Source organism: Madurella fahalii (genome assembly GCF_045866475.1).
Source record: "Madurella fahalii IFM 68171 DNA, scaffold_6, whole genome shotgun sequence".
Taxonomy (NCBI): Eukaryota; Fungi; Ascomycota; class Sordariomycetes; order Sordariales; genus Madurella; species Madurella fahalii.
In genome coordinates, this window is record NW_027263976.1 from 1,784,294 (window position 1) to 1,798,861 (window position 14,568).

General features: G+C 55.7%; 5 protein-coding genes across 5 annotated transcripts; 2 read left to right on the top strand and 3 right to left on the bottom strand.

The window, feature by feature from the left end:
• Positions 1–125: 125 nt before the first annotated feature.
• Positions 126–3,261, bottom strand: LIG4 (DNA ligase (ATP); the record flags this gene model as incomplete). Its single annotated transcript, XM_071065976.1, has 2 exons — positions 126–3,081; positions 3,155–3,261. 2 exons carry the CDS (start codon positions 3,259–3,261, stop codon positions 126–128), a joined length of 3,063 nt encoding a protein of 1,020 aa, XP_070922077.1.
• A 606-nt stretch (positions 3,262–3,867) lies between these two features.
• Positions 3,868–6,719, bottom strand: MFIFM68171_10558 (uncharacterized protein; the record flags this gene model as incomplete). Its single annotated transcript, XM_071065977.1, has 5 exons — positions 3,868–5,355; positions 5,409–5,576; positions 5,649–6,151; positions 6,207–6,534; positions 6,594–6,719. The coding sequence occupies 5 exons, from the start codon at positions 6,717–6,719 to the stop codon at positions 3,868–3,870; spliced, it is 2,613 nt and encodes an 870-aa protein (XP_070922078.1).
• A 1,912-nt stretch (positions 6,720–8,631) lies between these two features.
• DOT1 (Nucleosomal histone H3-Lys79 methylase) lies at positions 8,632–10,308 on the top strand (the record flags this gene model as incomplete). Its single annotated transcript, XM_071065978.1, has 2 exons — positions 8,632–9,278; positions 9,396–10,308. The coding sequence occupies 2 exons, from the start codon at positions 8,632–8,634 to the stop codon at positions 10,306–10,308; spliced, it is 1,560 nt and encodes a 519-aa protein (XP_070922079.1).
• Positions 10,309–10,639: 331 nt separating this feature from the next.
• Positions 10,640–11,376, bottom strand: ATG16 (autophagy protein 16, interacts with Atg12p-Atg5p; the record flags this gene model as incomplete). The annotated part of the gene is made up of 2 exons (XM_071065979.1): positions 10,640–11,196; positions 11,292–11,376. 2 exons carry the CDS (start codon positions 11,374–11,376, stop codon positions 10,640–10,642), a joined length of 642 nt encoding a protein of 213 aa, XP_070922080.1.
• A 339-nt stretch (positions 11,377–11,715) lies between these two features.
• On the top strand, positions 11,716–14,459 carry vps16 (Vacuolar protein sorting-associated protein 16; the record flags this gene model as incomplete). The annotated part of the gene is made up of 5 exons (XM_071065980.1): positions 11,716–11,860; positions 11,922–12,689; positions 12,740–13,997; positions 14,058–14,139; positions 14,208–14,459. The coding sequence occupies 5 exons, from the start codon at positions 11,716–11,718 to the stop codon at positions 14,457–14,459; spliced, it is 2,505 nt and encodes an 834-aa protein (XP_070922081.1).
• Between the last annotated feature and the right edge of the window lie 109 nt (positions 14,460–14,568).

Consider the following 14,568-nt stretch of genomic DNA (forward strand, 5'->3'; position numbering starts at 1 on the left):
TGACGACTTGGGAGATTCCTTTTGACTCGGGCCATCGAAACGATTTCATTTACCACATGCATAAAAGACTCAACGCCTAAGGGTATCATTACATTCATACATATCTAAATACAAGCCGAAAACCATTAACTCGGCGCATACGCCTCTTCGTCCAATAGTGTACCCTCCCTCCAGCAATCCTCAACCCACTTGGTCGTGACGATCCTCGGCACCGACCTCCTAGAGCTGACTTTGAACCTCACGTCTGCCGCCACCACCCGTTCAGAAGTGGCTGTGTCTTCGCGACCACCAACGACAACCACATGCGTAATCCTGCTGTCCTCGGCATCTCCGGTTACCTCTCCGTTCCCAAACCGGATATAGTAGCCCAGCTTGAGGGCCGTTATCTCAGGCGCCGCTTCCGCAAGAGCGAAGTGCACCCGGCACCTCCTAAACATGAAGCTCTTGAGCCCATCAAGACCGTGGCCGTGTTCCTCCAGTTGGTCAAGGAACATGTCCGCGTCAAACTGCCCCCAACCGTCGGGCATATCCATCCCATCCAGGATCTCTCTCAGCTCCTCAACCCCGACATCCCGCGCATAACTATCCCCATATTGATCCGTGCTCTCCTCCGCGACTCTCATCATCTCCTTGGTTGCATGAAACAAATGGGCTTGCTCAAACGGGATTAGATAGCCCTCTCCGCCGCTCTGTTCCAGACAGTCAAACACCCACTTTGGACGCACAATGTCAGCGTCCCCTGCCTTCTTCAAGCTGGCCACCTTGACGACGTTCTTATCCGCCAAGATGATCATGCCCGACCCCTTGTCCACCGTCTGGTGAATGCGGCCGCCATTCTGCTTGAGCAGTCTCTCGAGATCGGGCTTAGACATCTTCTTAGGCTTGAGCACCTCGGACAGCACACAGAAATCCAAACCCTGGAACAGATCGCTCCGCTTCTTCTTGAAAACCGCAAACTCGGCAGGAGTCGCGTCCGGATCGGTGCCCGCAATGACGAGCTCCCTCTTCTGCCGCTTCGCCGGTTTCCGCTTGCGGTTCTCCATCTCCATCGCCTTGCGATCCTTCTCCTCCTGCTTCACCTTTGTGCGGAGCGCCTCGAACTCGTCCACGTCCATGCCTGCGTCCCATGCCTTGTCGAGACGCAGCTTCCGGAACCGCGGGAACCGCAGGGTCCAGCCCAGGGCAAACTGATCCGACGGCGCGATCGAGGACGCCTTGACGGAGATGACGATCGATTCGCTCGGGCGGATCCACACGTCGGGCTTCTCGTATTGGAACCGCTCGCCGCCGCCAAGCTCGACGAACTCAGAGGGAGGATTTGTAGAGTCCCAGTCCTTCCATTTCCCCTCCGTGTGGTGCCGTATCTCGCCATAGTCCTCTGCCTTGAACCCACCACCAACCTTGCAAAAACTGAGACACTTTTCCCTGCTAGCGGCAGCGCCGGATTTGACAAAGTTCTCGCTTACCCGGAGCCCACACAGGAAACTGGAAAGCATACCACCGCGGCGGCCAGAGCCAAAGTAGCCGCCTATGACGACGCAGTCCAGCGACTCCCCAAATTCAGACATGTACTCGGGTTTGACCTTGATCCAGTCGTTGTTACGGCTGTTCAGCTGGTACCGCGAGCTGGGATTCTTGAGGACGAGACCCTCGGATGCTTCGGCGACGACCTTGCGTAAGAGTGGTTCAATCTCATCGGCCGAGGTAGCTGCGTGATAGGGATGGATCTCCAGCCGGCGGGGCTCTCCTTTGACGGCACGCTCGAGGGCGCGGTGGCGGTCGGCGAGGGTATATTCCGTCAGGGATTTGTCGTTGAGGAGGAGGATATCGAAGACTCGGTACAACGGTCGCGGACCTGTATGAAAAGGGTTCTTCTGCTGGTCCAAAGCGGCCGTCTTGAGCGTACCAAAGGGCACAATTTTGTCAACCTCCGGGTCCCACGTAATCATCTCCCCGTCGAGGATCAAATTGCGGACGCCGCTGTCGAACGCATTCTTGAGATGCCTTGTCAGCGCCGACTGGTCATCCTCGAGCCCGCTCCCATACAGATACGTATAATCCTTCGCCTTTCTTGACCAGAACGCAAACCGGTAGCCCCCAAGCACCGCATCGTCCTCCAGCATATGCATCTGCATCCTCTCCCCATCCAGCTTCTCCTCAATCCAAAACTCCTGCTCCTCCTCCGTCACCCCCAAATTTGCCACCAGTTTCGCGAAGGTCGTCGTCATCTGAAACTGCGCGAGCTGCGGCTGGAAACACGACATCAGGGTGACTCCCGTCTCCTGCTGCTCGAGCCGAAACTCAGGGTCGTGCAGTTCCCAGCACACCCTCCTCAAGCTACTCGAGACACTAAACAGCGCCTCGGCATCGGGATGCCACAGCCCCAGGAACGTCCTCTCCGTCGCGCCAACCTTCATCTCCTTGAGAATGATCCTCACCAGCCACATCATCTCCTCGGCACACATGCCCTGATAAAACTCCTCAAAGATGGGCAGCTGCTCCGCCTCGCCACTCGCCCCGGCCAGCCGATCCAGCATGACATTCACGTCCCCGATGGTAAACTCCCCCGGCTCGCTCCGCATCTGCCTCTTGCCTACAATCTCGTAACACCTGCCCGCGAAGTCGCCCGCCGTGCTCCCCCCGCCGAGCGGGCCCCCGCCGCCCCTGCCCCCGTGGCCAGGCAGCTTCCAGTGCATCAGCGCGTAGCCGTCCTCCGAGTTCCGATCGATCTTCATCACCTTGACAAGCAGCTTGCCAATGGTGTTCTCCTTCAGCCCGTACACCCCGCGGTCGCGGTCCTTGTCGGGCAGGATGAGGCGCATGGCCGGGTAGAAGTCGTTTCCGACCTCGGCCCGCCAGCGCGACATGAAGCGCTCGATGATGTGGCGGCGCTGTTCGTGGTACGAGAGCTTTGAGGACCCGCCGCCGCCGCCACGGCCCCATCGTCTGGCGGAACCACTACGCGCGGCAGCGGTGGCCCCAGCAGTGCTGGGTTTGCATTCTATGAGGGGGTTGAAGAGGGCCTTGTAGAGCTCCGAGAAGCGGAGGGTTCTAGAGTGGTTGTGTGGGCGGTTGGGGAAGCTTTTGGTTAGTTGGGGGTGTGTGGTTAGCAAAGTGCACGATTAGAGAGAAGGAGCTGGAAGGGAAGATATACTGTTCGTTGAGCTCCTCTAGACTGAGGGGCCCCGCGCCGTATTGCTTCTCATCTTCCTCTAACGCGTCCACGTCTGGGGACTTTTGCCGCTTGTTTCTTGCGCTCATTCTGGGCAGACACGGTTGATAGATTGGTAAATGGTAGTGAAGGTAGGCGGTGTGATTTGGACGATTGCTGCCACGACTTTGGAGGTGGTCGTGGATACACGCCAAATCATGTCGCCGATAAGAGCTTATATAATGGTGTTGCTGGATCTCTCGTGAACAAGCGCAGGCCGCTGCCTGCAATTAACCTCCAGGCAGCAAAGACACATTCAACCCTAACCCGCACTTTTGACGTCATAAAGAGATCAGCTTCCTCTATATCTCACTTCTCATTCAACAACTTGTAACTTAAACTTGAATTCCAAATGTGATTAGTTAGAGTGATTGAAATGTTAAGCGCAACGTTTGTACGTGACAAAAGGAAAAGAGTAGTGAGTAGGGAGTGAGCTAATACGGACACACAGAGCCACGCGCTGTGTCTGCTCCCGTCGTTCCCTTGATTAATACAATCTGATGAGCCTGATAATCCCCCTAAACGCCCGGTCATTTGCTTTGAATTGGGTATAGAACTCCCATATCCACGGATCTCGCTCTTTTTCTTCTCTCCATCACCGGTTAGGATTTGTTGATCTCCCGTTCTGCCAAGTGCAATCACACTTCGCACTCTCCCTAAGCCGCGAACGCCCCTGTCTGAGCGATAACAGGGGGGTTGGCTTTGTTACTTCCGTTGAGCCTGTTTCCGTTTGCCTGGATGCCATTAGCGCCAGGCGCGCCGAAGCTTCCATAGGCGGCGTTTCCGTCGGCTGCATGGGCATTTCTGTCGGCCGCGCGGCCGTTGCTAGCTGCGTGCGGCTTGCGTGTGATCCGGGGAGTGGCGGGGATGTCACTACTCTTCCCGGCGCTTCCGATGGAGAAGACGGGACTCTCCCACTTGTCACCCTTGCGCGCCAACTCCTTGTACTCAGTGGCCTTGGAGCTGATGCCGCCCGGAAGGTGGATGTTGGGGAATATGCTGTCCTCCTTGGTCATGGCATAGTTGACCTTCTTGTCTGCCGCAACCTCCTCAGCCTTCTGCTTGCCTTGGAGAACCCGCTTCTGGACCGCAGTCATGTAGCGGTTGTACAGGTTTGGCACTTGCTCCGGATCTTCGCGAGCTTGCTCACGCGCCCTGTCAGCCTCCTGTTTGATCTGGAACATGAGGGCATCCACCCGTCTAGCCTGATCCTTGATTGCCTTCTCCAGGGCCTTTTGCAACCCGGGGCGTAGCGCCTTGAGCATGAGAGGTTTGAAGACACCAAACAGCAGCTTGTGGTTAGATTTGACAAGCTTGATATTCAGGTTCTTGACCGAAACATCAACCTTGTCGACCTTGAAGAAGGACTGCTGGTCCTTCTGGTCTGGCGAAGTCAACTTCATCCGGAAAGTGAAGCCGTCGCCAGCCAACAAAAGGTTTGCTACTCCCTTGTCGGTGATCGAGGGGAAGCCCTGTTTGCGCTTGATGTAGTAGCTGACGTCGCGCAAGTCCATCTGGATACCTGCCACTTTGACGTCAACCGAGTAGTGGCTCTTGTTGGCAACCTTCTTCCGCCCAAAGCGCTTGTAGTTCTCGCTAGCAATCTCGAGCACGTTTGGCATGAAGTTGTCGCTCTCAAGTACAAGGTTTTCAATGACCACGTCGAACTGGGAATCTGTGAACTCGATGCGCGGCACTGGGACGTAGGCGACCTTCTCGAACACGGCTGGGAGGATGACGTCCGTTAGATCTTTGACCAGATGCGGCTTGAAAGTCGGCTTCCCGTTCTCGTCATTGCCAAGGTCAGTGAAGAGCTTGGTCAGCGAGGCAGCAAAAGCTTTGTTCTGCGGGTCTTGATCGAATTGATCGGCCAAGAACTTGATCTCATCCACGATATGGTCGGTATGGCCGCGGTACTTGTTGCGCAGAAGGTAATTGCCCTCGTCATACAGGCGGTGCCATTGGGCATTTGAATCGTCGTCCAGGATGTAGCCCTGCTCCTGAAGGCATCGGCGGATGTAGTTGTTGAGGGACTTGAACCAGTTCCGGAGCTGAGGATCGCGGTCGGCATCGTCGTAGATGGTCTTGACCGAGTCCCACAAGTCGTCGGTTGAGGTACCATTCGCAAATCTCTCGATCAGAGTCTAGCACAGACAGTTAGCGGCAGTTTCATTCTGATCCAGCAAGTCTAACCAACCTTGAGATCGGTTTCGGCCTGGATCAGACCAGACCGAGCATCCTTGACAGTGCCTGTACCTCCTCTTGCCGTCCTGTTTGCGTGATCGCCATACTCCTCGGCAAGATCCAGAAGGGTCTGGATCGCACGCTGGTAGTCGGGATGCTGCTGGCATTCGAGAATCATTTTCTTGGAGAAATATTAGATACCGTCTGCTGCGAATCCCCCCGGGGGGGGGGGGGGGGGGGGGGGCGAACATACCTTGAGGCGCCAAACCGTCTGGTCCCGACGCTCCTGTGGCACCTTGCGAGAGAAATACTTCCTCACACGCTCCCGATACTCGTCATTTTTGGCCTTGGCCTTGTCCTTGGTCTCTTGGTCAACGTTGTCGTCAACCTTCCGCTTCAGCGAGTCCGCAGCTGTCACTGCGCCCCCGACAGCATCAACTCCTGAAGAAGCGCCCGTCTGACGGTCCTGTGCTGCGGTGGTTGCCAGATCTCGGGGGTCCGAGGAGCCGGCAGGGTGGGCTCCGGACGTGCCTTCAGCGCCTGCTGCCTTCAAATCTTCCTTTGGATTGCCCTTGTATAGTTCGTTGAACTTGCCCTTCATGCTGTCTTTGGACATGTTGGGTTTATCATGCCAAGTGTTGTCTGTAGCAGGAGCATCGATCTGGTCGAGGTCCTCCTGAGATGGCCTAACACGAGAGGCGGCATTGGCTGCGGCATCGCCGGCCATATCGCGGAGCAAAGTCGTGGCATCCTTGACTATTCATGGTCAATACTGTTTGCAGCCTACAAATCGCAACGGAATGGAACGTACGGAGTTTCCGGAACTGGCCGTTGGTAATGATCAAAGTTCCGAGAGTGCGCAAACCCTCAAGGGCCTGATTGCCGTGTTGGCGCGCCGTCTCCTTGTTGACAGGGGCATCTGGGGGAGCGACAGACTTCGCGTCCCACTGCTCAGTCTGCCAAATAAAATCCTGGAGCAGGTTGCCTTCGTTCTTGGAGAGCAGTAGGTACTTGGCATGCTTCACGACTTCCCTGACGTCAGCCACGAGCGCTTTTCCTTCGCTCGAGAGCTTCTCAGATGGGCTCGAGAGTGCCTTAGATTCGAGGAAGCTGTTCAGGGCGACATCTATCTGGTCATTCTATACATCTCTCGTCAGCACGTCAGCTCCGATAATGCAATGCGGGCATTGGCACACACCGAAGGGACTTTGCCATTCTTGAATGCATTAATTATGCCGTAGATCTGGAGCTTGCGATTCACGTCCGCTTCCTTCTGCTTGGTATCGGAAGGCTTGTTGACGTTGGGGCTCCCCGACGAATTCATCTTGAGAGGTGATGCGGATTTGGTATGTGGAAAGGGTAAGGGGTATCACTCGATGGGGCAGAGTATTAAAAGGGAAAAACAATGTTGGGTATCAGAGATTGCGACTGCCAGTTCTTGTAAAAAGTGGACAAAGGCCGGTAGGTTACGAGGATGTAAGTGGTTTGGGGTGCCAGCCATGGGGTCCAAGAGGGGAACCCGTTTATAGCAGGCAGAGGCTGGACTGCCTGGTTGGGTGTGCGAAGAGGCAAGAGGGACAAGTGACGTGAGAGCACAAGCTGTGAAATGATGGAGTGCGTCATAGAATGGAGCGAGGGCCGAACGATTTCCTGAAATGTTAAGAGAGGAAAGCCCCGACATTGGACGAGGTCACCACAGTTTCCGTTCTTGTGTTCCGCACAACGCAGCTCCTTTGCAGCAGGCTGTTATCAGAGCTGTGATGATCCAGAACGAGGAGCCAAGAAAAGCAATGCATGCGTCACATCTCCAGTTGTGGGTTAGCCGTTCTCGTCCCAGACAAAGCTTGCTTTTGTGCTGCCGGCGTGATTCGGTGGCTTGCGTCAACTCGCGATCTGAACCAGTTCTCGGCACCAAAGGCCCATGCTCTCCACCAAATGCAGATACAATTGGATCAAAGGATATGGAGCACCTTGGGGACGGTTCATCTCGTCGGAAAGCTACCAGCCATGCAGGTATCCAGCTGTGGCTCGTGTCTCCTGACCCTTGTCCTTGCCAGAAGCAACTGCCGTGGATCTGGCCAGCTTCATTCCCTCCTCGCAGAAACACGCATCTGTATAGAGTAGACCAAATACTATCCAAATGACCGAGGATTTCTCGACACATAATGTTTCAAGTACAAATGAGATGGATTGATTGCCGCATTGGAAGCAGCAGGAAGACGATAAGGAAGGTCGCGAATCATGACGTCAAAGGGTGGGACCACCGTATAATGGGTGTATAGGTAGATTGAACTCAAGGACCCACTAATTAAGCCAGCCACTCGCCACTGCTCACCTCGCTGTCGTGGCACAAAAGGTGACCAGACGGGCGGCAACCTGGAGTTCATCCTTTTGTATATGCGGTTGGGTGGGCGATTGGGATGGAGTTCGTGTTGCAGGCATGGCGCGCAAAGATACGTTCCGTTGGTACCTTATGCAATAGTTTATTGCAAAAAGTTTACTTAGAATGGACCCGACTTGATGGGAATCGGCGAATGGGGCCGTGTCGGGTGCTTGAACCGTGTAGTTATTGGTTTCGAGGAAATGAAACATTCGGGAGGACAACTGCCTGGCTACTCCATAAGAGAACTCCATGGGAAAGATCACCTGTATTTGCAAATACAATACTTTAATATCAGAGTCAGAGTCGAGCTGGACTTTGACCGTTTCTAACTGTAAAGGGAATCGCGCCTTCGGCCCCAGAATCTGGTAGGAGGTCACATGACTTCGGGAAGATTCTGGATCGCGCCACCCTGAAGGACCGCTGTCGCGGCCGCGCAACGTGACGGCAGCTGTCAAGGCGCCCTGCATCCACTCAGCGGGGAAAAGAAAGTTCCGCCTTACCCCAGTCCCAATGGACCTGCGCTCAATCTTCCTCCACGACGCCTCGTGTCTCACCACCACAGCCTCGCTCTCACTGCATATATTCGTACACGCCACCCCTGCTATACCCGCTTCTCCGTCATTCTCTCACCAGTGGCCGAGTGCACCCTTACACTCTCTTTGTGATCACCACAAGCAAGGAAACGGTACTACATGACCCCGTATTACCCCTGAAGACCGCGCCATCACGCGTCGCCCCCGGTCAGCTGCGCATCCGACCCGCAGGCAGCCTACCCGACCTAGCCTCACCCGCCCGCCTAACCTCAGCACCTCCAACCCATCGCTACTCAGTACCACCAACCAAGTCCTTCAAGATGAGCATATTCAACCAAAAATCCAAATTCAAGGTCAAAGCCGAAGTCCGCAAAGTCAAGCAAGCCGTCGCACCGGCCGTGACCGCGACCCCGCAGCTGAAAAAGAAGGCAATCACCACCGCCACTACCACTACCACTACCACCAGCAATGGGCGCGCATCCTCGGTAGCGACCACCACAGCCGCCAGCAGCGCGCGCGGCACTCCGCGCGCCTCGCCCAACCCGACCTCATTCCCCTCCTCGCGATCCAAGCGGTTGCAGGCGTCTACCTCCCCGGAAACCAACCACGGCCGGAAACGCGCCGCCCGGCTCATCAGCAGCAGCCGGTCTCCGGCCAGTCCAAGCTTCAGCGAGTCGGAGCCCGGGTCGGATGACGACGACGACTGGCGGGACCGGTTGGACCCGCACAAGCGGCGGAAACGGGCGCACACCGAGGCGGTGGAGGATCCTGCGCGGCGGCTGCGGCACGCGCGGTTATGGACTGGAGGTGGAGGCGGAGATGGTGGAGACGGTGCGGATGAGAAGCTAGCGATTGTGCACTCGGTAGATGTCGCGTCGCTGGCGGATAGGTGTCAACCTGTCATGAGGCTGGGAAGGGACGAGGTTGGGGTGAGGCTGCGGTATCCTGGGTCTAATTACTTGGAGAAGTGAGAGATATTCTTTTCTTTTCTTTTCTTTTCTTTTCTTTTTTTTCCTTCTTCTTTATTATTCCCTTTTTTTCTTCTGTCCTGGGAAGTGGGAGAGAGTGAGCTAACCGTTTCCAGGTACGAGCTTGTATGGGGCAAAGACAAGATCGACGGCGCCGTGGATATTATGAAGGTGGTTAAACACGTTGCCTCGACATATCTGACCGACGACGAAGCGCAGCCGTTCCTAGATCAGAACTCGGGTATCTACCGCCGCCTGGAGAAGAGCAAGAACACGAATGATGGGAAGGGCTTTAAGGCGGCACTGGCGGAATACAACGAGGAGCTCTTAGCACTTCAGAAGAAGGGCATCCTTGCTAAGAACCTTGATGGTATGCGGGGCGTGCCCCGGGAGCTTGTCGAATTCATTCTGGACCAGGTATACGACCGAACTGTGGCGCCCAAAGTCGAGCTTCTTGCCAAGTACGAGAACGGCAGCGACAACGTCTACGGCGAGCTGCTCCACCCCTTCATCTCCGATATCTTCGAGCGGACAAAGTTGACCTCGGACATGGTATTCGTCGACCTCGGCTCGGGTGTGGGTAATGTGACGCTTCAGGCGGCGCTGGAAAGAGGTTGCGAGAGCTGGGGTTGCGAGATGATGGAGAATGCGTGCAACCTCGCCGAGGCGCAAAAGAAGGAGTTTATGGCGCGTTGCCGTCTCTGGGGTATCGCGCCTGGCAAGGTCTATCTCGAGCGGGGCGATTTCCGTAAGAGCGAGAAGACGCTCGCGGCGCTCAAAAGAGCCGACGTGGTGCTAGTCAATAACCAGGCATTTACGTCGCAGCTCAACGACCATCTCGTCAACATCTTCTTGGACCTCAAGATTGGATGTAAGATAGTGTCGCTCAAGACGTTTGTTCACGACAACAAAATTGCCGAGAACGATGTTGCTTCGTCCATTTTGGAAGTTGAACACTTAACATACCCCGGGGGTTATGTCAGCTGGACCGGGGCGCCGGGGATGTTTTGCATCTCGACGAGGAAGTGATCTTTCCTATTGCATAGATTAGTGGGGATATTTTGGTGGTTCAGGGTGGGATATTTCGGGAGAGTATGAGGTCGGAATATCGGACTGCAGAGCACGGTCTGCAAAGACATTGGTGGCCTGTATAGTGATTTCTGTTGTATGATTTGGGAGATAACGATGACAAGAGTATTGGAGGAGCGAGCGGGCCAATGTATTCTAACATACCTTGTTCAGATAGCCAAAGTCGAATCTTCAACACAACGGTAGTCTGGCGCCTGAGCTTTGACCGAAGAGATCATGATCATGATGACATTTGCCGCTCGTTTCCAACACCTTCCCGCGGGTGAGGTCTTCACCTCTTCTTGCTGAATAGCGGTTCGTTTGCCAAGTTCATGGCCTCGGCCTCTTGCCCAACCCGCCTCATGAAACGCTCGACAAGCTGCTTGTTCTCGGCTTCCTGCTCGGCCCGCCGCTTCTCCACCATATCGAGCTGCATGTTGAGCACGGCGAGCTCGTCCTGTACATCCGCCACCAGCTTATTCTTGACCCGGAGCTCTTCCTCACGATCGCGTAGCTTGATTGTGAGAGTGCGCTTATCTGAGGTGAGGCCGCGCAAGGCTTTGGAGTCGGCGGCTGCCTTGGTGCGGAGGCGGGTGAGCTCTTCCTCGGCTGCTTGGAGGCGGTGCTGAAATTGCCCTTTTGCGCGGAGAGCCTCGGCGAGCTCGAGTCGTAGGCGGGCTATTGCTGGGGTGTCTTCCGCGGGCGGGGCGGACGGAGCGGGGGACGTGGTCTTGGGCGCTGGCGAGCCCTTAGACGGGAGGGTCGAAGGAGTCCCGGCGGTTTCGGATCGGGCTTGAAGTGCCGCTTTTTCGGCTTCGAGGGCGGAGACGCGGTCGAGGAGTTGCGAGTCTGGCAGGTTGTGGGACCTTTGGTCAGCTTCGAGACTCTCCGTCGTTGACTGTTGTGTCGTCAGGGACTCGACCATGGCGGGGCTGCCAACTGACATGCTGCGATAATCTCGCGATTAACAGGGTTTTGTTTCTCGGCGTCCCTGATGCCGGCGAGATACTCTTGCCTCCAGTCTGCCATGGTGCCTTGCCTCCTGCCGAGCAGCCCGGTATTGCCGGAAAGACGGAAGGCTGAAATCAGAGGCCCAGAAACAAGCAGAGGGAGATGGATGCACGGCGTTTGGACGTGAATGATGCATAACCCCGCCGTTTGGTGACAAGGGTCAGCCCGGGGTTACCTTGGCCATAGCTTGTTGGTATGTATACAGTGTGAATCCCGACTCAGCTGCCTGCTCCCTCTGGCTTTGGGCTGCCTAGCCCCAAGCTTCAGCGTCTTTGTTCAACAAAATATCCTCCAACTACACTCGCGCCCGATGGAAGAGCCCCTTCTGCACAACTAAGCATGGGGAGATGACAAACAATGGACGTCGCTCATCCAACAGCAGGCTGGGAACAGCTTGGTGAGCGCTTTTACCGCAAGACCCAGCTCTACACCCAGGTTTTTGACCAGGACTTGGACCTTGATAACTATCTCGTCGCTGGTGCTCCCTACGGAGGCGCTATTGGTGAGTAGACGGATGCCTGCCGCGTCCTGACCACGACGCGCCCACTCTAACACAAACGCAGCCCTGTACCGCGATGAGGACAAGCTGGTCGCATACCAACCGACAAGAGCCTCCAAGCCGAGCATCGACATTTACAGCTGCGCAGGCAAGCTCATCCGCCGCATCAACTGGGACCAGGGTTCCATCAAAGGACTTGGCTGGTCCGAGGACGAGAAACTCCTCGTCGTCACGGCAGATGGCACCGTGAGATGCTACTATGACTTGCAGGGAGAATTCACCCAGTTCTCCCTGGGCAATGGCTCCGACGAGGCTGGTGTAAAGTCGTGCAAGTTTTATTCCCACGGTCTCGTCGCGCTCCTGAGCAACAATGCCCTTGTCTCCGTCTCATCCTACGATGAGCCCCGTCCCAAGCTCCTGGCCTCACCCCCAGAGGGGCAGGTCCATTCGTGGAACATTATCCCCCCTGCATACACGCTCTCGCGGTCAGTTGAGGTGCTCCTGAGTATCGGTCAGACAATCTACATGTCTGATGCCACCGAGTGCGAGGATCGCTTCCTCGATATCGGCCCCTTCACTCATATTGCTGTGTCGCCAAACGGGAGGTTTTGCGCGCTCTACACAGCGACGGGAAAGGCCCACGTCATCACCAGCGATTTCCAGAGCCGGTTGAGCGAGCACGACTCCAAATCTAAGATCGCACCCAAGTATTTTGAATGGTGTGGCAATGATGCCGTGGTCATTGCCTGGGAAGACGAGGTTCATCTCGTCGGCCCGAGCGGTTCGTTAGCCACCTTCTTCTACGACAGTGGCAGGGTACATCTCGTTCCCGGTAAGTCTACATCCTCTACCCGACACTGTCCTCCTCTAACCAACCATCAGACTATGACGGAGTCAGGATCATAGCCAACGACACATGCGACTTTCTGCAAAAGGTCCCCGATGTCACAGAAGAGGTGTTCCGGCTCGGTGCCAATTCCCCGGCATCTATCCTCCTGGACGCGGTGGAACAGCTTGAAATGCAGTCGCCAAAAGCCGACGACAATATCCAACTAATCAGGCCCCACCTCGTTGAGGCCGTGGACGCGTGCGTGAATGCTGCGGGCCAGGAGTTCAACGTACACTGGCAGAAACAGCTCCTGAAGGCCGCTTCCTTCGGCAAGTCCGTCCTCGATATCTATAACAGCGATGAATTCGTGGATATGTGCGAGACGCTTCGCGTTCTCAACGCCGTCCGCTTCTTTGAGATAGGCCTGCCTTTATCCTACGAACAGTACCAACGTCTCTCGCCTTCCGGGCTTATCGCCCGTCTCCTCAACCGTCACGAATACCTCCTCGCCCTCCGAATTGCCGGTTATCTTCGCTTGCCAACTGATAAGATCTATGTGCACTGGGCCTCTGCCAAAGTTAGGCTGGGTTCTGAGGATGATGATACTATCTGTCGAAAGATTGTCGACAAGCTCTCAGGGAAACCAGGCATTTCCTTCGAGGCAATTGCACGTGCCGCCTATGATGAAGGGAGGGGCCGCCTGGCCACCGAGCTTCTGAACCATGAGCCACGCGCTGGTCGGCAGGTGCCGCTACTGCTCAGCATGGAGGAAGACGAGCTTGCGCTAGACAAGGCCATCGAGAGCGGCGATACTGACTTGGTGTACTTTGTCCTGCACCAGCTCAAGCGCAAACTGCCCCTGGCTGCCTTCTTCCGCGTCATCAACAGCAGGCCGATAGCTACCGCTCTAGTGGAGGCGTCAGCACGCAAAGGCGATGGCGATGGACATGAAGATACTACACTCCTCAAGGACTTGTACTACCAAGATGACCGCCGACAGGACGGAGCCGCTGTATTTGTCAGAGAGGCCTTACGCCAGCCTGAGAGCAGGACGGCGAGCGACAAACTCTCGCTTGCGGCTAAGTTACTCTCGGATAACACCAGAGAGCACGCGTTTGAGCTGAGTGCGTTGAAGGAAGCGACTACGCTGCTGCGGATGCAGGAGGCGTTCGACCGCGACCTAACAGACAGCTTTACGGGGCTCTCAGTGAACCAAACCATGTTTAAGCTAATCCGCCTCGGATATCATGGTAGAGCCAAGAAGATACAAAGCGAATTCAAGGTTCCTGAAAAAGTTGCCTGGTGGATCCGGTGAGTTTGCGTATTACCCAAGAGCGCTAGAGAGGAGTGTACTAACTGGGATGGACCCAGACTACAAGCTCTCGTAGCGAAGCGAGACTGGAATGAGATTGAAGAGATATCACGACAACGGAAGATCCCCATCGGTTGGGAGGTACGGCCCCCTGAGACCTCTGCCGCTCTCTCGTGTCTCGCGATGCCAACTAACGCACCCTGACGCAGCCTTTCTACAACCAAGTGCTGCAGGCGGGCAACCCTCGTCTGGCGGCGATCTTCATCTCCAAGTGCACAGGGCTGGAACCCGGCCAGGCAATTACCATGTATGAGAAGTGCGGGATGCGTGTCAAAGCCGCTGAGGAGGCTGTGAAGATCAAGGATGCTGAGGCCTGGAGCAGGCTGCTAGAAGCTGTAGGCAGGGGAACGGCTGAGGGAAAGGAGATTGAGAGGCTTGGGTTGGCGGTGTTTAAGAAATGATGATGCCATAGTGACCAAGAGGCATGAACTAGCATGCGACGTTCTCTCGACGGTTTCAATGTCAATACTTTCATGATCCACTACTCTACCATCGACTACCTCCCTATGG